The following is a 22255-nucleotide window of genomic DNA, read 5'->3' as shown; positions in this document are numbered from 1 at the left end:
AATAGCTAGAGAGTCTTGGTAGCCTTATAGAAGATAGACATTTTTATATTCTGCAAATACACCATATATGTAGAGCTTAATGTTATAATAGCACTCCTACTACCAGGAGACCTAGTCACCCCAGGATCTGCTTCTATTTATTTACTCAAAGAATATTGACTTTGGAATTGGTCAGTATGAGGTATTATAGGAGGTAAAAATGAGTGAATCACCACTTTCCTGGAGCTTTGGTTATTGCAAATATTGATCTGATTTTGAATCAGTTTATCATTATATATGTAGAGGAAGCCAGCTGTGATAAAAATGTTTGATTCCAGATGGGGTTTATTTTAGCCAACTATATGATAAAATAGTAGTTAACTTTAGATTCATTAGTTCACTAATTAGTGAATTATTAGTGAATTAGTTCATTAGTTCACTAATTAGTGAATTCATTAGTTCACTGTACATACAAACTGTTCACAGTTTATGTGCAGTTTACAAGGAATAAAATGTAGCAAAAATAATTCAACATCATAATTTTCTCAATTTAGCCGATCTGACTTCTCATTGATTCATATAATATAGTTCCTAAAGAACTTAGCATATCACAGCTTGAGGTGAAATTTTAGTTCTAAAATTGCTTTTATAGTATAGCAGAATACATTCTGCTAATGTAAATAGCAGTGAATGCTTATAGATGTATAATTTATACTGATGGGTGTAAACATTATATTTTTAATCTTATACCTTGTGTTGAGCTATAGAGTATAAGAAATGTTAAGGCTTGCAAAGATTTTGACTTTTACGGATGAGGAAACTAAGATGCACCAACTGGCACAGCTTGTGTTACTTGGAGGAAAACTATTTTTACTAATTTATATACTCAGTATAGTTAAATTCACTAATTGGCTCCAAGAATTTAAACAGTTAGGGTTGCTTAAACATAGATGGGACAGAAGTTTTTTTTCCTACCACTTATGAAGCAACTGAATAGCAATTAAAATGAAAATGATATATATGGGAGTTCTCACTGTGGCACAGTGAGTTAATAATCTGACTGCAGCAGCTCAGTTTGCTTCAAGGTGTGGGTTCAATCCCTGGCCCAGGAACTTCCATGCACTGTGGAAGTGGCTATTAGGAAAAAGGAAGGAAGGAATGTAGGGAGGAAGGAGGGAAGGATATAAATGGAATAGTATACAAGCACCAAGCTTCTGAAAAACTGACTTCGTTAAAAAAAAAAAAGTATAAAATACTTCAAGGAATAATAAAAGTTTCACTTAAAGAAACATAACTCCAATTCTGCCTTTTAAGCTTTTCACATTCTTGGAAATCCTCACTTTTAGTTCCATTGCTACCACTTATCTGGTCCTAAAGGAGTGAAATAAACTCATGGGTACACAATGTTTATTAAATATTAGTAAAGTGTTCAGCCTGCTAGAACACATTGACACTTCCCTTAAGCAGAGCAGTTTTCATTGATTTTCATTTGATTTTCTTAAACCCTCTTCTCTTTTTAAAATATTAACCAGATTTACCCACCAGAAAAGAGACCTTCCTCTTCCCCATCCAGAGCAAGCCTGGTCCTTAGAGGTGGCTTTAGTTCACCATAAACTAAAATGTTAGGTGTTTTGTTGATTAGGATTTTTACATTTCAAGTGGCACAAATCCTACTCAGAAGGTCACACAAGAATGCTAGAAGGACTCATGGACTCCAAGGTGGAGCATTTGGAATCAGAATCTTGGGGGTTCATCACTTTAGCAGTTTCTCTTATTTTCTCTACTGGTCTCTGACAGGCTTTATTCTGCAGTGAGGAATGATGGCTTTTAGTCACTTCAGATTGGCTGCTCAAAGTCTACAAAGACTAGTGAAAAGTACTTCTATTCCTGTCTGTATAGCAGTCTCTGAAAAGAACTGTAATGGGCTCTGCTTGGGTCACACATGCCCTCCTTCATGTTGCCTTGGAGATAGGGCAGTATGACTGACAACTCACCACAACCACAGAGCATACAGGGAGGCACAAACCATTTATGTCCACGATACCTGGCCTGCTTGAGTTTGTTCACTGATACCTTCGTAGTAACAAAAATTGATTTTTTTACAGTTCTGTCATTTGGAAAATTATGATTAAAAATGTAGAAAATACCCTGTCTACATGCTAGGTCAAATTTTTTTAAATTTATTTTTATGTTTTTAATTTTTATAGAATGATTTTTATTTTTATTTTCCATTATAGCTGGTTTACAGTGTTCTGTCAATTTTCTACTGTATAGCAAGGTAACCCAGTTACACATACATGTATACATTCTTTTTTCTCACATTATCATGCTCCATCATAAGTGACCAGACATAGCTCCCAGCGCTATACAGCAGGATCCCATTGCTAATCCATGCCAAAGGCAATAGGCTGCATCTATTAACTCCAAGCTCCCAAGTCTATTCTCCAAGTCCATGGTTTTCCTTTCTGTGGGAAGGTTCATTTGTGCCTTATATTAGATTCCAGATATAAGTGAAATCATATGGTATTTGTCTTTCTCTTTCTGACTTTCTTTCACTTAGTATGAGAGTCTGTAGTTCCATCCATGTTGCTACAAATGGCATTATTATGTTTTTTTATGGCTGAGTAATATTCCATTTGTATATATACCACATCTTCCCAATCCAATCATCTGTCAATGGACATTTGGGTTTTTTCCATATCTTGGCTATTGTGAATAGTACTGCAAAGAACATGTGGGTGCATGTGTCCTTTTTAAGGAAAGTTTTGTCTGGGTATATGCACAAGAGTGGGATTGCTGGGTCATATGGTAGTTCTATGTATAGTTTTCTAAGATGCCTCCATACTGTTTTCCATAGTGGTTGTACCAGTTTACATTCCCACCAACATTGTAGGAGGGTTCCCTTTTCTCCACACCCCCTCCAGCATTTGTTATTTGTGAACTTATTAATGATGGCCATTCTGACTGGTGTGAGGTGGTATTTCGTGGTAGTTTTGATTGGCATTTCTCTAATAATCAGTGATGTTGAGAATTTTTTCATGTGCTTGTTGGCCATCTGTACATCTCCCTTGGAGAAATGTCTATTCAGGTCTTTTGCCCATTTTTCCATTGGGTTGTTGGTTTTTTTGCTGTTGAGTTGTATAAGTTGTTTGTATATTTTAGAGATGAAGCCCTTGTCAGTTGCATCATTTGAAACTATTTTCTCCCATTCTATAAGTTGTCTTTTTGTTTTCTTTTTGGTTTCCTTTGTTGTGCAAAAGCTTGTCAGTTTAATTAGGCCCCATTGGTTTATTTTTGCTTTTATTTCTGTTTCTTTGGGAGACTTACCTGAGGAAACATTTGTAAGTTTGATGTCCAAGAATGTTTTGCCTGTGTTCTCTTCCAGGAATTTGATGGTGTCTTGTCTTATATTTAAGTCTTTAAGCCATTTTGAGTTTATTTTTGTGCATGGTGTGAGGGTGTGTTCTAGTTTCACTGATTTGCATGCAACTGTCCAGGTTTTGCAGCAATGCTTGCTGAAAAGACTGTCTTTTTCCCATTTTATGTTCTTGCCTCCTTTCTCAAAGTAGGTAAAAAATCTTTTGTTCCAAAGGATTCTGATCACTTTGAGTAATTATATCTTATTTTCTTTCAGGCTCTTGAAGAATACTTGGATAAATGCAACAAACAAATTGATGATATTGTCACTTTGGTTCGTGGCAAATTGTCCAAGCAGAATCGTGTTACTCTGGGAGCCCTTGTGGTGCTGGATGTCCATGCTAGAGATGTCCTCACAGCACTTGTTAAAAAGAAAGTTAGTGATGACTCTGACTTTGAATGGTTAAGTCAGCTTAGGTACTACTGGCAAGTAAGTAATAGCACTGAATGTTTTTACACAGCAATTTTAGCTCATAGCTATTTAATTTGTGCTTGCTAATTCACATGGGAAAAGGTATCAGTAATGTAGGACTTTTTGCTGATGACTAACTATATACCTAACAAAGCACTCTCTAAATTGAAGATTAAGGCAGCCAAAAACTATATATCATGTGTATGAAAACTATACAAATATATAGTTTCATATAAATATATATAGATGCACACAAACTGAGTAGTTATTTTAAAAATTACTCATTGTAAATTAGTCATTATGCTTGCTGAATTTGCAGAATGTTGAAACTAATCAGTTTAAAATGATGTTTTTAGGTTCCTGATACATCTAAAGGATGTCCGAGTCAGACTGTTTTAGTCTGATTTAGTCATTAAACTTTCCTCTTATTGATCAATTGGAGGAACCAGAAACATGGTCTGGAAGGAAGGTTCTTATCAGGGGATCTGGGTGGTTGGCGATGGCAGTCTCCATCAGGAAGGCAGGAGGAGCAGGAACAGTACGGTGAACACAGTTGGGCCTCTTGAGGGTGTTAGAGAGAGAGCTGATAATGGAGATACAGTATTGAAAGTTCTCATCATAATCACTTTTGTGAAAGGCTTTGGGAGAGACATGGTGCTGGGAGAGGAGTTACAAGAACCAGAACCCTGGAAAATAACATGAGGTCGTGTGTACAGTGGTTAGGAGCTCAGACTGTGGAATCATTGTTTCAAATGCTACATTCTCCCCTCACCAGTTGTTTGGCTTAAGCAAGTTACTTATCTCTTAAGGGACCAGCTTCCTTATCTGTAAAATGGTGATAATGATGACACGCCCTCTATAGTGGAAACAATTGAACAAATGTTGAAAATAGAGCAGAATAATGAACTATCAAAAAGAGAAAATAAGGAAACAATCCTATCTACAGTTGCTCAAAAAGAATAAAATACTTAGGAATAAATGTAACCAAGGAGGTGAAAGACCTGTAAACTGAAAACTGTAAGATCCTGATGAAAGCAGTTAAAGAAGACACAAATAAATGAAGTATCTGTGTTCATGGATTGAAAGAATTAATGTTGTTGAAATGTCCATACTACCCAAAGCAATCTACAGGTTTAATGCAATTCCTATTAAAATTCCAATGGTATTTTTCACAAAAATAGAACAGTATTAATATTTTTATGGAACGAGAAAAGACCCCAAATAACCAAAGCAATCTTGAGAGAGAAAAACAAACCTGGAAGAATCACACACCCTGATTTTATTTTTATTTTATTTTTTGTCTTTTTAGAGCTGCACCCGTGGCATATAGAGGTAGCCAGGGTAGGGGTCAAATTGGAGCTGTAGCCACCAGCCTACACCACAGCCATAGCAACACAGGATCCAGGCTGTCTCTGCAAACTACACCACAGCTTATGGCAATGCTGGATCCTTAACCCACTGATAGAGGCTAGGAATCAAACTGTCTTCGTGGATACTTCATCAGATTTGTTTCTGCTGAGCCATGACAAGAACTCCCTGATTTTAAATTATATTAAAAAGCTAAACTAATCAAACTAGTATAGTATTGGCATAAAGACATACACATAGATCATTGGAACGTAATGGAGAGTCCAGAAATAAACCTACACACATATGGTCAATTATGTCAAAAGAGTCTTTTTAATAAATGGTTTTGCTAAAACTGGACAGCCACATGCAAAAGAGTGAAATTGGCCCACTATCTTACATCCTACCCCAAAATTAACTCACAATGGATTAAAAAATTGAGTGTAAAACCTGAAACCATAAAACCTCTGGAAAAAAGATAAGTGGTAATAATCTTGACATTTGAACTAGTGACTTTTTGGATTTTACACCAAAAGCAAAGACAACAAAAGCAAAAATAAATAAGTAGGACTACATCAAACCAAAGAACTTTTGCACATCGATGGAAACCATCAACAAAATGAGAAGGCAACCTACCGAATAGGGGAAGATATTTGCAAATTAAATATCTGGTAAGAGGTTTGTATCCAAAATATATAAAGAACACACATACAATTCAATAGCAAAAAAAAAAAATCCAATTAAAAAATGGGCAGAGTACTTGAATAGACAATTTTCTGAAGAGAATATATAGATGGCCAGCAGGCACATGAAAAGATGTTCAACATCACTAATCATCAGGGAAATGCAAATCAAGACCGCAATAGGATATTACCTCACACTTGTTAGAATGGCTGTTATCAAAAGACAAGAGGTAACAAATGTTGGCAAGGATGTGGAAAAAAAGGAACCCTTCTGCACTTTTGATAGGAATGTAAATTGGTGCAGCCACTATGGAAAATGGCATAGAGGAGCCTCAAAAAAAAAAAAATTAGAAGATAGAACATTATATGACCCAGCAGTTCCTCTTCTGGGTACTTATCTGAAGAAAACAAAAACACTAACTCAAAAATATATATGTACCCTCATGTTTATCGCATTACTTTTTACAATAGTCAATATGTAGAAACAAACTAAGTATCCTTTGATGAATGGATAGATAAAGATGTGGTGTATTACATATATTACTTATCCATAAAAAATGAAATCTTGACATTTGCAACATGGATGAACCTTGAGGATGTTATGCTAAGTGAAATAAGTCAGAAAGACAAATATCATGTGATCTCATTTATGTGTGGAATGTGAAAAACAAAACAGGTGTTCCCATTATGGCTCAGTGAGTTAAGGACCTGATGTTTTCTCTGTGAGGTTGCAGGTTCTGTCCTTGTCCTCACTCAGTGGGTTAAGGATCTGGCATTGCTGTAAGCTGTGGTGTAGGTGGCAGATGCAGCTCAGGTTTGGTGTTGCTGTGGCTATGGCATAGGCCCAAACTGTGGCTCTGATTCGACCCCTGGCCCAGAAACCTCCATATGCTGCAGGCGTGGCCATGAATAGAAAATAAATAAAATATAAATAAATAAAAAACAGAACAAAACCAAAAAACACTACAACAACAAAAAAAAGCTTATAGATACAAAGAAGAGATTCAGGGTTGCCAGAGGCTAGGGGTAGGGGTGAGGGTGGTGGAGTGAGAGAAACAGGTGAAAGGAGTCAAAAAGTACAAAATTCTGTTATAAAAAATCATTCATAAAGATGTAATATGCAGCATGGTGATGATGGTTAATAATACTGTATTGCGTATTTGAAAGTTACTAAGAGTAGATCTTAAAAATTCTCATCTAAGAGAAAAATTCTGTATGTATGGTGGTGGATGTTGACCTATTGTGATCATTTTGCAATAAATACAAATGTGGGATCATTATGTTATATCCCTGAAACTAACATAATGTATGTCAATTACACATTAATAAAATAATGTTAGCAAGTTAAAAAAACAAAATATGAGACAGATAAAGAACAAATACGTTTTCCAAAGATGGTTTCTGGGAAAAATTGAAGCCAGAGACTTTAATTATTATCAAAAGAAAGTAGATATTGAATTCTTCTATCAAATTAAATGATTTCTGAAAAGTGAATTTTAAAGATGTTGTTTAGAACATGGCTAATGGTTATTAAGGAGATTGAGATTTTGTATAATTTGCATTTTTATTATTTAAGCTAACTCCGTTTTATCTGATTTATACTAGGAAAATCATTTGGAAACAAAGATGATCAATGCTGGTTTACGATATGGATATGAATATTTGGGTAATTCCCCTAGGCTGGTTATTACACCACTCACTGACAGATGTTACAGGTAAACTCAATAACTTAAGGATCTATTGGAAATAACTTTCACCCATTCCTAGATTGCTATTTTTTTTTAAGTACCCAATTATCTTCCATCTGGTAAATGGATCTTCTGTTATCTTTTTCTAGACCCTTAATTCTTTTCTCAACTTGATCTTCAATTCCTTTTTGTCTACTGGCTTCTTCCTCTCAGCTCTATAGCTTAAGTATTATTAGGCATTGCTGATTTGGGGGGTTTTGTTTGTTTGTTTACTTGTTTTACATTGTTCATTTCTCCGTCCTCTTTGAACCTTTCTGACTCTTCCTGTTGGATCATTTGAGACATCCTGTTTCTTCCCCTAAAACGTGGATTTTCTAGGATTTTTTTTTCATGTAGTGTTTTGTCTCATGCTTCATGGTTTCCTGAATATTCTTATCCTCTCTCAGGCTTTAACAGCCTACATCCCAAAGATCCCCAAACCTATACCTCCAGCCTAAGTCTCTCCCATAAGATTTCACCACACACATGCCTGCTGGATATCTCCATTAGATATCTCATGTACATTGGGTTTGGTTATTTTTTGGAATAATAAAAGGGCTTTAATTATTTCAAACTTAATTTTCCATCTCCTATATTCCAAATTATTGTCAAATACTAAATTAAACTTTTTTTCATTTTCTTCCCATTGTAACTAGTTTATTAACTAAACCAATCTTAGGATGCAAGCAGAAAGCAATTTTAGTCTTTCTTATCATCATTCTTTTTTTTTTTTTGTCTTTTTGCCATTTCTTGGGCCGCTCCCATGGCATATGGAGATTCCCAGGCTAGGGGTTGAATCAGAGCTGCAGCTGCCAGCCTACGCCAGAGCCACAGCAACACAGGATCTGAGCCGCATCTGCAACCTACACCACAGCTCACGGCAACGCCGGAACCCCAACCCACTGAGCAAGGCTAGGGATAGAACCCACAACCTCATGGTTCCTTGTCAGATTCGTTAACCACTGAGCCACAACAGGAACTCTCATCATTCTTTTAAACTTGCTCTATCAAATATTTTTCCCTATTTCTGGGTGAAATCTAAGGTAGATTCCTGGTTACTTTAAGGTATAAATGGATATCATTATTCTTACCAGATATTTAAAGTCCACTTAGATCTAAAATCAAAGTTGGTGTCTTTCATCCAATTTAAAATAGCCCTCCTTCACCACCCTCCAGCTTTAACCTAACTTAAGCTTTTGGCCTGTATTTGGGAAAGTAAATGTGGTCAATCTTTTGCCATTGTTATCTCTGTCCTTTAAATCCATTCCTCAATAGCTTATCTTTTGTCTCCTCCAGTGTTGGGTGTTGATGGAGGAGGAGGGCTCAGGTCTGACCTTTTCGATTGTGAATGGCTATTATTTGTTTAGATGTTAGTTGGATTAGTCATTGTTGAATGGAGATTATATGGTTATTAATTAGTCCTTTGGATGTTAAAAATAGTAAACTAGGGAACATAATAATTAAAATGACAATAGGTAGTCCTATTATCGTAGGAGAGGTAGGTTTGTGGGTGACAAGCATCTTGGCTGTTCACTGCCCCCAGTGATCCCACAAGTCTGGATGCCCAAGATCTCCCAGGGAATGTTTATGTGCTTCTTTGGAAGCTTCTTATCACTGGATCCTCCCACCTGCGGAAAATGCCTCCTCTGGCCGGCTGCTGGTGACTTTTGCTTCGGCTTCTGTCTGAGGTCCACCACACACAGATCCTCTTCCTGGGGTCTTCTCTGATTCTAGACCAGCCTTTTGCACAGGGTCCCATTCAGCATGACTCAACTCCAGCTCCCTTTCAGTGGGATCTAGGTCAGGCCAGATGATACCCACACATTTGTTTCACCTTCAGTAAGAGTATGTCTCTCTTATTGTGCCTGTTTTTTTCCTACTCTGCCACCAGGAGAAGCTGCAGGCATTCTCTTGACTTTAAATATTTTAAGTTGTAAAGCAGCTACGAGTTCCTGTATTCCACAAACTCCAGAGACCAGTGTGCCAAGTTTTCTGAGACATTTTCTAAAGCCCCTCAGTTAGCTTGGCAGAGGGACAACTGCTGCGCTCTCTTCCTCCACTGGGGAGAAGAAATATACCACCCACCGACAGCAGCTCTTCCCAAAGAAATCCTCCTCCCTGGCCTCTCATTTACAGTCTTCCTAGCTGATTTCTCTATGCCCTGACTCTAAGTGACCAGTTTCACTTTCTAAAAGATGATCTGGCATACATTGCACTCAGCTTGGGATCATAGTCAAAATTCTAATACAGAATGCTCCTTATTTATATACTGTTACATATTGTTTACAACCAATATTTTTGAAGGTTTACCAAAAATTTTATCATTGTCTTTACTCAGCATTGCTTCTTCCTTTGTCTTATTACTGGATTAATTTTCCTCTTTACTAGGCAGTAGCCTTTAGTGATTGTTCAGGTGAAGCTCTGCAAGTAGTGAGCTCTATCAGTATTTGTCTAAAAATGCCTTTTTTTCTTTTCTTCCTTTCTTTTTGATATTTACTTGATTATTAAATGATAGGTTAACATAGGTATAAAACTAGATGAACTGTAATTTTCCCTTAGCTCACCAAATATATTATCTCCTGGCATTCATTGCTTCTGCTATGTTGTCTATTTTTCTAATTTTTATTCCTTTATAAGTAATTTTCTCGATTATATTTTTTAAGACTTTCTTTTTATTGTCGATGTTCACTGGATATTATTAGAAGTGGATGAGTTTTTGTTTATCCTTCTTGAAACTTTTTCAATTAATATCTTTCTTCAGTTTTAGCAAATTCTCAGCCATTTTTAAAATAATTTTTATTTTTCCCATTATAGTTGGTTTACAGCAATCTCTCAATTTTCTATGGAACAGCAAAGTGACCCAGTCTCTCACACACACACACACACACACACACACACACACACACACACCACCCACCACAGGAATGTATTTATCACATTATCCTCCATCATGCGCCATCACAAGTGACTGGATATAGTTCCCTGTGAAATATAGCAGGATCTCATTGCTTATGCATTCCAGATATAATAGTTTGCTTCTATTGACCCCAGATTTGTCATCTATCCCACTCCCTTCCCTTCCCCCTCCCCCTTGGCAAGCACAAGTCTGTGGTCCAAATTCATGAGTTTCTTTTCTGTGGAAAAGTTCATTTGTGCCATATATTAGATTCCAGATATAAGTGATATCATATGGCATTTGTTTTTCCTCTTTCTTTCTTCACTCAGTATGAGAGTCTCTAGTTCCATCATGTTCCTGCAAATGGCATTATTTTGTTCTGTTTTATGGCTGAGTAGTATTCCATTGTGGATATATATACCACATCTTCTCAATCCATTCATCTGTCAATGGACATTTGGGTTGTTTCCATGTCTTGGCTATTGTGAATAGTGCTGCAGTGAACATGAAGGGTGCATGTCTTTTCAAGGAAAGTTTTTTTGGACATATGCCCAAGAGTGGGGTTGCTGGGTCATATGTTAATTCTATATTTAGTTTTCTGAGGAACCTCCATACTGTTTTCCACGGTGGTTATACCAATTTACAGTCCCACCAACAGTGTAGGAGAGTTCCCTTTTCTCCACACCCTCTGCAGAATTTGTTATATGTGGACCTATTAATGGGGGCCATTCTGACTGATGTGAGATGGTACCTCGTAGTAGTTTTAATTTCCATTTCTCTAATCAGTGATGTTGAGCATTTTTTCATGTACCTATAGGCCATCTGTAGCCATTGTTTTTTAAAATTTTGGCTTTTCTCCATTCTCTTCCTTCTTTCTTCTATGTCTCTTAACTTCTCTTATTATTGATTTTTTTTCCCTGTGTGACTTCCTCATATTTATCTTCTAGTGCATATTTCTATATTTTTATGTTTACTCTGATTTTTATTCCATTCACTGAATTTTCAAAAGTTTAATGATTTTCATTGCTAGATTTCAGGTTGTCTCTTTTATGAAACTGGCTTCTTTTCCCACAATTTTCTGATGTCTGTTGCTTTTTATTTAAAATATTATTAAACAACCATGAGGATACCAAAGAAAGGCAAAGTGCCCTGTATGCAATAACCCTCCCAGACATTGTCCAACTGCCTTTGTCACTGCAAGTCTAACTCTTAGCTTTAATCTGTCCAGTTTTAGCTGAGAGCTCATTTTAGGAGGGGTTGTTTCCCCATGTAGTCTTTCATTTTCTTGGCTGTGGAGGTGTAAACATGAAGCAGTTTTATATTCACCTCTGTGAAAGGCTCTAGGATTTTCTCTGGCCCAGAACAAAATTTTAATGTCAGTTTCTCAGTTTGTGTTCATGTGCCCATTGGCAATGAAAATTTGATCCCACCCTCCATGAATGATGTAGGCTTCCCTTTGGACACCCATGAAGGGTAAGCTTCCTGTTTCTTCCATAGCGGACTGTGTCTCTTGAATAGGTTGGTGGGGGTAATTTTAGTTTCCATTTATAGACGAGGCAGCCTTTGAAGACTTTAAATAGTGAATCTATTCCAGCTCCTCACCTTGCTCAGTTCTGAACATTTATTTTTCATTTCTATGTGGGTGTAAATACATGTGTTTATATGCAGATTTCAAAGCAGTGTGAACCTCTACTACTTTAGCACTGAATTACTTTTCCACCTGTGCAACCCTTCTTCACTGATGATTTCCTTTTCATTCTTTCAAAAATGGCTACATATTTCAAAACTTACTATTTTCCTTTTATGTAGCATTTCCATATGCTTGCAGTAGGGGGATTGGGTGGTTCAGGATTGGCTGAATTCTACATATTGACCAGAACTCAGCACTGAAAAGTGAATTTGTTCTAATTTTGTCATATATACAGATATCCAGAAGGAAAATATAATGACAAAGTAATGCACAAAGAATTCAGAGGTTAGTAGGAAGGAAGGAATTATTGAAGAGGAAGTGGAAAAATTTAGCTAACGTTTAATTTTTTCCTCTTTTCAGAATGTATATAAAAATCACATTATTCAACAAAGATTGTTTATTTCAGAACCTTATTTGGAGCCCTTCATCTGCACCTTGGAGGAGCACCTGAGGGGCCAGCTGGCACTGGAAAGACTGAAACTACCAAAGATTTAGCCAAAGCTGTAGCCAAACAATGTGTTGTTTTCAACTGCTCTGATGGGTTGGATTATCTGGCTTTAGGAAAATTCTTTAAGGTTTGAATTGGCTTCTCATTTACAGTATGATAACTTTTTATTTATTTATTTATTTGTCTTTGTCCTTTTAGGGCTCACCCACAGCATATGGAGGTTCCCAGGCTAGGAGTCTAATCAGAGCTACAGCTGCCAGCCTACGGCAGGGCCACAGCAATGCCAGATCCAGGCCTCATCTGTGACCTACACCACAGGTCATGGCAATGCCAGATCCTTAACCCACTGAGTGAGGCCAGGGATCGAACCCGCAACCTCGGGGTTCCTAGTCAGATTTGTTTCTGCTGCACCATGAGGGGAATTCCAATAGGATAACTTCTCTGAGAGGGAGGTCCTTTATGATAAACATAATTTGATGCAAGTAAAAAAATTATTGTTTTAAAATTAAACTATTACCTCAATAATGCCCAAGAGAAGTAGGGTGATATCAAAAGCTTATTCGAGAAGCAGCTCTACCTCCCTCTCCAGTTCTTGCTATACCAGGTCAGTTTCACAGATAGAAATGAATGAGTGGTTTCCCTTTAATACACAGGATGCTAAAAGTTTGGGAACCTCTGCATCATGTAAAGATTGTGGTATCTCAAGCCTTCTTTAACCTGTAGATCTTATTATTAACAAGTTGTAGTTCAATAATTTACTCTTATAGCCACACTCTAGTTAATCTTGATGATGAACTTGAAATCCTTCTGTTCTCTGTGATTTCTAATCCTTTTATGTCATTTTTAGAGTTCTAACTCATCATGAAAATATACTCTAAATAATGAAATATACTATTCTTTGATGTGCATGAAGTTCATGTTTGATCCATTGTGTTTCAGTAGATTTTAACTGTACACAAATCCCAGGTCAGCCACTATTAGATGTACTAATTACTTAACATTTTATGTGATATAGCCTTAGTTTCCTTGCATAAAAAACATATACAAAGTGCCATGCAACAAGCCTGACATATACTAGGTACTCAGTGAAACACACATACGTATACAATCTATAGAATGTACATTCAATAAGGCCAAATTTCAACTTGATTTTGCGGTTTTTCCTTATGACCAAATGGCACATATTTATTAGGTATCTGTGAGTTTGGGCCTCAGACTGTGTCAGTGGGTCATTAACGTGTTCAAGCAACAGAAATCATCTTATTTAAAGGATTGTTACAATCCATTTTATGAGGTCCATATGGAAAAAGCATATAAATAAAGCACTTAAATAAAAAGTAAGAAAGGCTTGAAAATTATAGATATGCATCTAAATGCCAATAGATATACAGAAAGTAAAAAAAAGTCAATTGGAAAAATTTCCAATTGATCAAACTCTTTGTTCATGTAGAATAATGGCTTGGTAATAAAAGAATAAGCCATCTTTAAAGATAAAGGTGAATAAGCAATTTCTTTGATAGGATATTATTAAATCCTTGAAAAGATCAGGTGAAAATGCAACATTTCAAAGCAATATTCAATCAGATAAAATTGAAAAATTTCATTACTCTTTTCTTCCAGGGACTGTTATCTTGTGGAGCCTGGGCTTGCTTTGATGAATTTAACAGAATTGATTTGGAAGTACTGTCTGTGGTTGCTCAACAAATTCTTACTATCCAAAGAGGTAATAGATGAATTTGTCTTTGCATTGTGTGAAAACAGTAGAAATACAGGAGGTAATGAATGGCACTAGTCACATTTATATGTGGAATTGCTAAGTCATTTCATTCTTGATTACCCACAGGTATTAATGCAGGTGCTGATATACTGATGTTTGAAGGAACTGAACTAAAACTTGACCCCACATGTGCTGTCTTTATAACAATGAACCCTGGATATGCAGGGCGATCAGAACTGCCAGATAATCTGAAGGTACAGAAAAGCCAGTTATATCCTCTATTTCCTTTCTATAATTAAAAAAAATAATATGTAAAAAGAAAGAACATGCTGTTCTTGAACTTTATGTAAAATATTTGCATTTAGATGTTGTATTTTAGAAAACTGTTTTAGAAAATAATTTCTAAAGCTTTGAGTACCTTTAGAAAATAAATATGCAATTTAAAATATTTTTAACCCAGTGGTAATTATAAAAAATTAGAAAACACAGGAAATACTGGAAAAAGCACCTATTCTATGGCTTATTATATTATATCCCCCCAATTTTAAAAGGCTGAAATCAGACAATTGTAAATACTGGGTATTTTTTTCCAAGTTAATACTATGATATGAGCATTTTCCTATTTTTATAAATATAATTCATACTGTAAATAAGTTTACTGAACTGTGCTTACTTATTTTACATTTAGGTTGCATTTAGATTTCCTTCATTATAAACAATATTGCAATGGACAGTTTTTACTTAAGGCCCTTCTCTATTTTTAGACATTACCTTAGGTACAGTCAGAAGACCAAGAGCTATGTTGCTAAATTGCCTTCTAACAGAGATTAAAATAATTTACAGCCCCTATCAATTCTCAATTCCCCTTAATACCCAGCACTATTTTTTTTCTTTTTGCAAGAAGAACAATAGAGTTTGCTAATTGAATAGACTATAATCTTTATTTTATAGATGATTAACGAGAACCTACTGTACAGCACAGGGAAATTTACTCAATGGTTTGTAATAACTTTTATGGGAGAATTATTCACTTTGTGCAACTGAAACTAATACAACATTGTAAGTCACCTATACTCCAATAAAATTAAAAATTTTAAAAAAATCTTCATTAAAAAAAACTTCTTTGATTATTAGTGAAGTATGACATTTTCCCCATATCTTTTGGTTAGACATTTTTCATCCTTTATCCGGTGAATTGGATGTTTATGGCTAGCACATGGAGAACAAGGTTGAAGAATAATGCAGTGGTAATTGCAGATCCAAAACCAAGTCTCCTGACTCTTAAGTCCTACATTCCTTCCACTATTCACTTGTTTACAATTCACTTGTTCTTGCTTCTCAGACTAGTTGAGGAACTTTTCTTTTCCAAGAAAATACTTTTGATTGGAGTGACTGCTGCCAAGTATTTTTGAGTTTTCTCCAGTCCATGAGCTTTTATATGTTAGATGTGATGTTTTAGTACCTTGCCTTAATGAAGGAAGGTGTGATGTAAAAACAGAAGCTGGTAAGTCCTCCTTCATCTAAGAAACATTTTGCAACCTTTTATTGCAGTTTACATTTGGAAGGCTCTTTTTAGAGCAGTTCTTTTGTTCACTCATGTTTTCCTTTTATTCAGTAGGATCTGAATACATAAATATTTGTAAAGGAAAATTCTGTGGGTAGCTAATCACAAAAAGCTGCGACCATTATTGGTTGAGTCTGTTAATGCCCTTGAGGACTCTTCTGGTTTTTGTTTTGTTTTGTTTTATTGTGCATGTTGAAACAGTATCAAAATATTCACCTTGTGGTTCTTGGAATATTTTCGTTCTGTCTTAGGCCAAAAAGCTGCTCTCAAATTCTTACAGCTTTTTGTTGTTTTTGTTGTTTCTGTTATGCAACCTTCTTGGTTAGAGCTGTTTTTAAGTATGTATGGAAATACCTAATAATTCTGAAAAAATGTCTTAGTCTGAAAAGAAAGATGTATATATATATATATAATTGAAGTGTAGCTGATTTACAAAGTTGTGTTAGTTTCAAGTATACAGCAAAATTATTCCATTATACGTACACATGTCTTTTTTCAGATTCTTTCCCCTTATAGGTAATTTCAAAATATTGTGTATAGTTCCATGTGCTACATGGTATGTTGTTGTTGGTTATGTATGTCATATATAGTAGTGTTTATATGTTAATCCCAAACTCCTAATTTATCCCTCTTCACCTTTCACCTTTGGTAACCATAAATTTTTTCCTATGTCTCTGGGTCTATTTCTGTTTTGTGTATAAGTTCATTTGAATTTTTTTTATATTCCACATTTAAGCAATATCATATGATATTTGTTTCTCTCTGACTGGCTTACTTCACTTAGTATGATAATTTATAAGTCCATCCATGTTGCTTCACATGGCATTACTTCATTCTATTTTATGGCTGAGTAATATTCCATTGTATATATGTACCACATCTTCTTTATCCATTCATCTGTCAGTGGACATTTAGGTGGCTTCCATGTCTTGGCTATTGTGAGTAGTGCTACAGTGAACATTGGGGTGCATGTATCTTTTAGATTTATGGTCTTCTCTGGATATATGCCCAGGAGTGGGACTGCTGGATCCTATGGTAGATCTGTTTTTAGTTTTTTGAGGACCCTCCATACTGTTCCCCAAATGTTTTTTAAAAGCCTGCTGAGGCCAAGAGAGTCATCAGTCGTCAGAGTCATCCTTAAAGCTTCCCTCTTCTTCATCCAATGATTGAGCCAGTTACCAAAACCAATGATCCTATTTCACAAAATCTTATAATTCTTGCTGCTTCTGTCCAGTCTCATGGCCACATCTTTCCCCCACCCCTCTTCAGTCTTCTCTTGTGTGTCTTATTGCAAAAGCTCACTTGTCACCAAGAATCTGAAATTCCTTGTAATGAATTCCCCCTTGTGATGCTACCAGTGTCATCAAAAGAAAGCTAATCATATAATTTCCAGACTTAAAAAGCTATCAGGTTCCTTTTGCCTACAGAAGAAAGTTCATATTTCTTGGCCTGATCTGCAAGAGCCTTGGCATTAAACCTAATTGCATCTATACCACCCTCCCCTTGTATAGCCTCACTAGCCTCTGAAGGTCCCATACCTTTGCACATGCTGTTTACCCTCTCTTGAGTGTTCTGCTAAACCACTTTTCCTGCTTGACAATTTCATACTGATGCATTAAGTCAGCAGTGAGCCACTGAACTTACATACAGTTCAGACAAGACCTTCTGTGCACAGTCTGTGGAGGTGGCAGAGGTTTACAGATGAGTCTTTCTATCCTGCACACATCATGCGTTCTTCAGGGACTGCTGTTAGGTCTCCCCACTTGCAGCGCCTGAGACTTGAGTAATGGATTCTGCTTCTCCAGTTGTCATTCTCTGCACTCTGCGTGGATCTGCAGTGGGTGATTCCACGTGGATTTGCTATTGGAGAGCTCTCACTTTGCCACAGGTCACTTTGGGCAAGACTTAAAATGGCTGCAACTTGACTCCCTCTTTCCCTTATCATGTACATCTCATGCACATTTTGTCTCAACAAACTGTGGGAATGAAGTGATCCTGCTGCCACAGGCCACTTTTGCTTTCTCACACCTGAGTCAGGCACCAATCTATTCCCCCCACCCCCCACCATAGGGAAGACACCCATCAAGCTCTCACTGAATGCGGGAGTGAGGAGAGGGGCTTGTGGAGACACAGCATAAGACAAGCTCCCATCAATGGAAGTCTTTTCACAGATCCTCCCTCCTTCCTTCTTCTCTCAAATAAGTTGTGGTCTTCAAGTAAATGGGAAGGTTCAAGAATGGCGCATATACCCTTTGTACAGTATTGGGCAGTTCGTGCATACTTTGGTAACTGATGTGTATCATGTCATGCAGAAAGAATCCTGTTTTGACATCCCGTACACCTAGATAAAACCTGCATGGTGGGGGCACATTCTTAAACACGTCTCCACCTTAGAGAAGCTATATTTAATATTGAAACTATTCTAAGGAATCAGTATTCAATAATCGTTTCAGAATAGTTAAATGCTAGAAGTCATGGTAAAATGGGCATTTTCTAGATCTTCTGATTCACAAAGTCAATAACAAGATAACATAGCTATCCGGAGAGTATATAACATGAAATATGTGAAGTAGATCCTGAGCCTTCCATTTCACTCAGCTAAACCTAGAACATTTATAGACAGCTCACAACACATAAAATCTATTTCTAATCTCTAAAAAAAAAAAAAAGGTAAGTTATTGTTTGAGGTTTTGTTATTGTTGTTCTAAAATGCAGTCTTTTGGAAGCATAATCCTGGAAGTGTCTATCATTCCTTAGGTACCACCTGATGTCGTCCACCCTATAGGGCGGAGCAATAGTATATCTATTCTCGGAGTGCCCATCGTGGTGCAGGGGAAACGAATCCGACTGGGAACCATGAGGTTGCAGGTTCAATCCATGGCCTTGCTTAGTGGTTTAAGGATCTGGCATTGCCCTGAGCTGTGGTGTAGGTCGCAGACACAGCTCGGATCCCGTATTGCTGTGGCTATGGTGTAGGCAAGCAGCTACAGCTCCGATTAGACCTCTAGCCTGAGAACCTCTATATGCTGCGGTGTGGCCCTAAAAGGACAAAAGACAAAAAAAAAAAAGTATAACTATTCTCAGTTATTTATTTCTGCTGAGGTAAATATGGAGGGTAAAGCTCATTTTGATTACATGAACTGGAGTTTATTCAAGCCCTGGCAGGTTACCTGGATCTATATCCTCCCGTTTTCTTTTTTATACTCAAAAAGTATGCCATTGGTTAAGCCAGAATACAAATTAATTTTTTAAAACACTTAAATTGCCTTTAGACTTACTGCTATGACTAAAAAATTATTTGACACATCCCAAACCATATCATGTCAGTATTTCATTCACTGCATTTGAGAACCATTGAATGAGAACATCTACCACCATAGCAGCTTAGGCCTAAATAATATTTTGACCAGGCTGCTTTTCTCTGTGAGAATAATCTGCAGTGACCCCTTGAAACCTCTGTACCACACTCTATTTTTTGTTCTCTTGGCCACTGATTTGTCTGTTTCAGGGTCTTCCACAATCATTTTGCTAACAGTGCTGAGAGAATGTGAATAGGAGTTTTCAAAATACCTGGGGTGTCAGAGGGAGACCTGCAACATAGAGACTTGATGTGGATCCCAAGCCAGTAGGAATTTGTACTGTTGTAGAAAGACTGTATCACCTTAATCTGGCCATTGACCAGCTAACTCATTTGTTAATTCATTCATTCTCTATTTGATTCATTTTTAAAAAGTTGGTGAGAACGTACCCTATAAAAGAGGTGCTGTCTGTATGGTAATTCTCTTACATTCTTTTTTCCTCAGGTATGTAGTGGTTTATAGCACTTGCTTAAGCTTCTCTGTTATTTGCTCCTGCTATATACATTTAACAACAAAATATGTGCACCAAAATATGTGCAAATGAATCAACAAGAAATGCTTTTAAAGTGTTTTCATCTATATGATCTGGACACTACAGTTTAATATCATTGTGGAAAAGCTATAACACCATAGCATGTTATGAAATAAAAGAGTAGGGTTATCTTCGTGATGGTTTTTTGTTTGTTTGTTTGATTGTTTAATGCACCTTTTCTCCACTCCCACAGGCACTCTTTCGGACAGTAGCAATGATGGTGCCTGACTATGCCATGATTGCTGAAATAGTCCTGTACTCCTGTGGCTTTGTCACAGCTCGGCCCCTGTCTGTCAAGATTGTGGCTACATACCGCCTGTGCTCAGAGCAGTTATCATCGCAACATCACTATGACTATGGGATGAGGGCCGTGAAGTCAGTGCTTACCGCTGCTGGGAATCTAAAGGTAGAAAACTCAAGTGGCTTCTTATTCATTTCCTATTTGTAAATCTCAGGACCGTATGTCTTCACAGAGTTCCAGTAACTGGTTGCATTTATCAGCTGAATAAAAGTTCAATTATTGTACAAAAATAATTGATTATTTGCACATGTGAAAAAAAATCATTTTAAGATTGGTAAAACCTTGGCCATGCGATTAGTAATTTGAGTTCCATTCCACAGTTTTAACTATATGAAACTATGTACTCCCAAGGAGTAAAAGTCCTTGCTGCTGAGAAATACTTTGAAAACTCTTAATCTCTATGACCATGTATAGCTTTAAAGGAAATAATTGTGTAATCAATACATACAAATGTCCCTAGATATTGTTACCTAATATCATTATACAATTGCAGCCAACTGTAGATGAGCAGCAGTAAATTTGCAATATAATGTTTGCATTTTAAGATGATATAAATAATAACTATATCAGCAAAAAAATCCAGATATTTTAAGACTTAGTTAACTTTTCATTGAAAATATTTTGTGGAAGCATGAAATATAACTGTACATTTGTTCTTTATGAAAGTTAGCAAGATAGGCTATAATTAACAGCACGATGCAAAATGTGACCTTGGAGCTTATAAAATTTTCATATCCATGACTATAGAAGATAAAGATTTTAAAATATCTCCTATGTGATTAAGAACAATGGCATGCATTTTTATCTTCTGTAATAATGTTACCAAGAATTCTGATATATAATGGTGATATTCTATTTCACATTAGCCTAACATGACTTCAAGTCATTGTTTTTGTAATAAACAAAGGCATCTAGGAGCAACAATTTGTATTAACCTGGCATGTCGTGATTACATTGTGGTCAGATAATGGGAAAGATGATGCTTTGTCGTAGTGTATGTCATCGTTGACATCCTGACTATGGAATTGAGCTATTAAAGTTATATAGCAAATGAATTCTGCAAATGAATCCTATCCTTCTTTGTCAAAAAGATAATTTAGAATTGTTGAATGTGTTGGCTTGAATATTTTGAAGTTTGTTTTTATTATATCAAGAAACAATTTAAACATTTTCTTTAAGATAAATAGCCTCTTGAAATAACAAAATAGACTTCTGACACTTATGTGTGGTTAGGTTGATCCAAAGATAAAGTCCATATGAGCAGGACTAGCTTTGGCTTTGGGAGCTCTGGAAATTCAGAGATAGCTGAACTTGACTGCCAGGCATCACTGACTTTGTAAGGTTAAAGCCAGTTAAGTAGGGGCATGGAATTTATTAGAAAAAGAAGATGGTTCTGGAAAATTAAAGGCATGATGGTAGTAGAAACTTTGAAGTGAGATGTTGTGTAGAGGATGCAAGTTGGGAGAAATATTTCTGAGTTCAGAATTTTTTGTGTATTATGTGATACTCATCTCATGGGCATGAGCAACGAGTTCAGAGTACAACCAGATTTTTAGTAAACTTTGGGTTTAATACTGGTGTTCTGTAATTTATTGTAAGTTTTCTCAAATACCTACTGAAGTGACTTGGCATGTTAACTAGCCCCCTGTACTCTGCCTGGGATATGCACTCATGCAGGCTGTTACTGAGCTGCTGGGCCCTCCCCCTTCCTAGCAGAGGAGTTTCATTCCTACCCAGAGTCAGGTGGCAACTTCCCCAAACTTTCTGAAGCCAGTCAGACAGGTTACTGTTGTTAGATCATTTAATTAACTGTCAGTGAAACTGATGGTATATAAATATGAAAAAAAAGAGTTTTATTTTTATGAAAACTAAGTTCATTGTTTAACAAAGAATCAATAAAGATGAAGGGCTAGAAAAACTGACTTTGAATTAGGTGTGGATAAGAAAAGTAAGTGAGGAGTTCCCGTCTTGGCAGTGGTTAACGAATCTGAGTAGGTTGCAGGTTCTATCCCTGGCCTTGCTCAGTAGGTTAAGGATCTGACGTTGCCATGAGCTGTTGTGTAGGTCACAGATGCGGCTCGGATCTGGGGTTGTTGTGGCTCTGGCGTAGGTAGGCAGCTACAGCTCTGATTAGACCCCTAGCCTTGGAGCCTCCATATGCCATGGGTGCAGCCCTAGAAAAG

The 22255-nt window shown here is 36.6% G+C and overlaps 1 protein-coding gene across 1 annotated transcript in view; it reads left to right on the top strand.

Annotated features, from left to right (window-relative positions):
* DNAH7 (dynein axonemal heavy chain 7) overlaps positions 1 to 22255 on the top strand; it is a 275667-nt gene that overhangs the window by 108911 nt on the left and 144501 nt on the right. Inside the window, exons 22-27 of the mRNA XM_047773110.1 lie at positions 3614 to 3826; positions 7444 to 7553; positions 12558 to 12726; positions 14220 to 14322; positions 14443 to 14570; positions 19965 to 20177. Of these exons, the coding sequence (XP_047629066.1) occupies positions 3614 to 3826; positions 7444 to 7553; positions 12558 to 12726; positions 14220 to 14322; positions 14443 to 14570; positions 19965 to 20177 (936 nt within the window). The remainder of the gene's footprint in view (positions 1 to 3613; positions 3827 to 7443; positions 7554 to 12557; positions 12727 to 14219; positions 14323 to 14442; positions 14571 to 19964; positions 20178 to 22255) is intronic.

The sequence above is a fragment of the Phacochoerus africanus genome, chromosome 3 (genome assembly GCF_016906955.1).
Source record: "Phacochoerus africanus isolate WHEZ1 chromosome 3, ROS_Pafr_v1, whole genome shotgun sequence".
Taxonomy (NCBI): Eukaryota; Metazoa; Chordata; class Mammalia; order Artiodactyla; family Suidae; genus Phacochoerus; species Phacochoerus africanus.
Note: the sequence above shows the minus strand (reverse complement) of the source record. Positions and strands in the feature narration are given on the sequence as shown.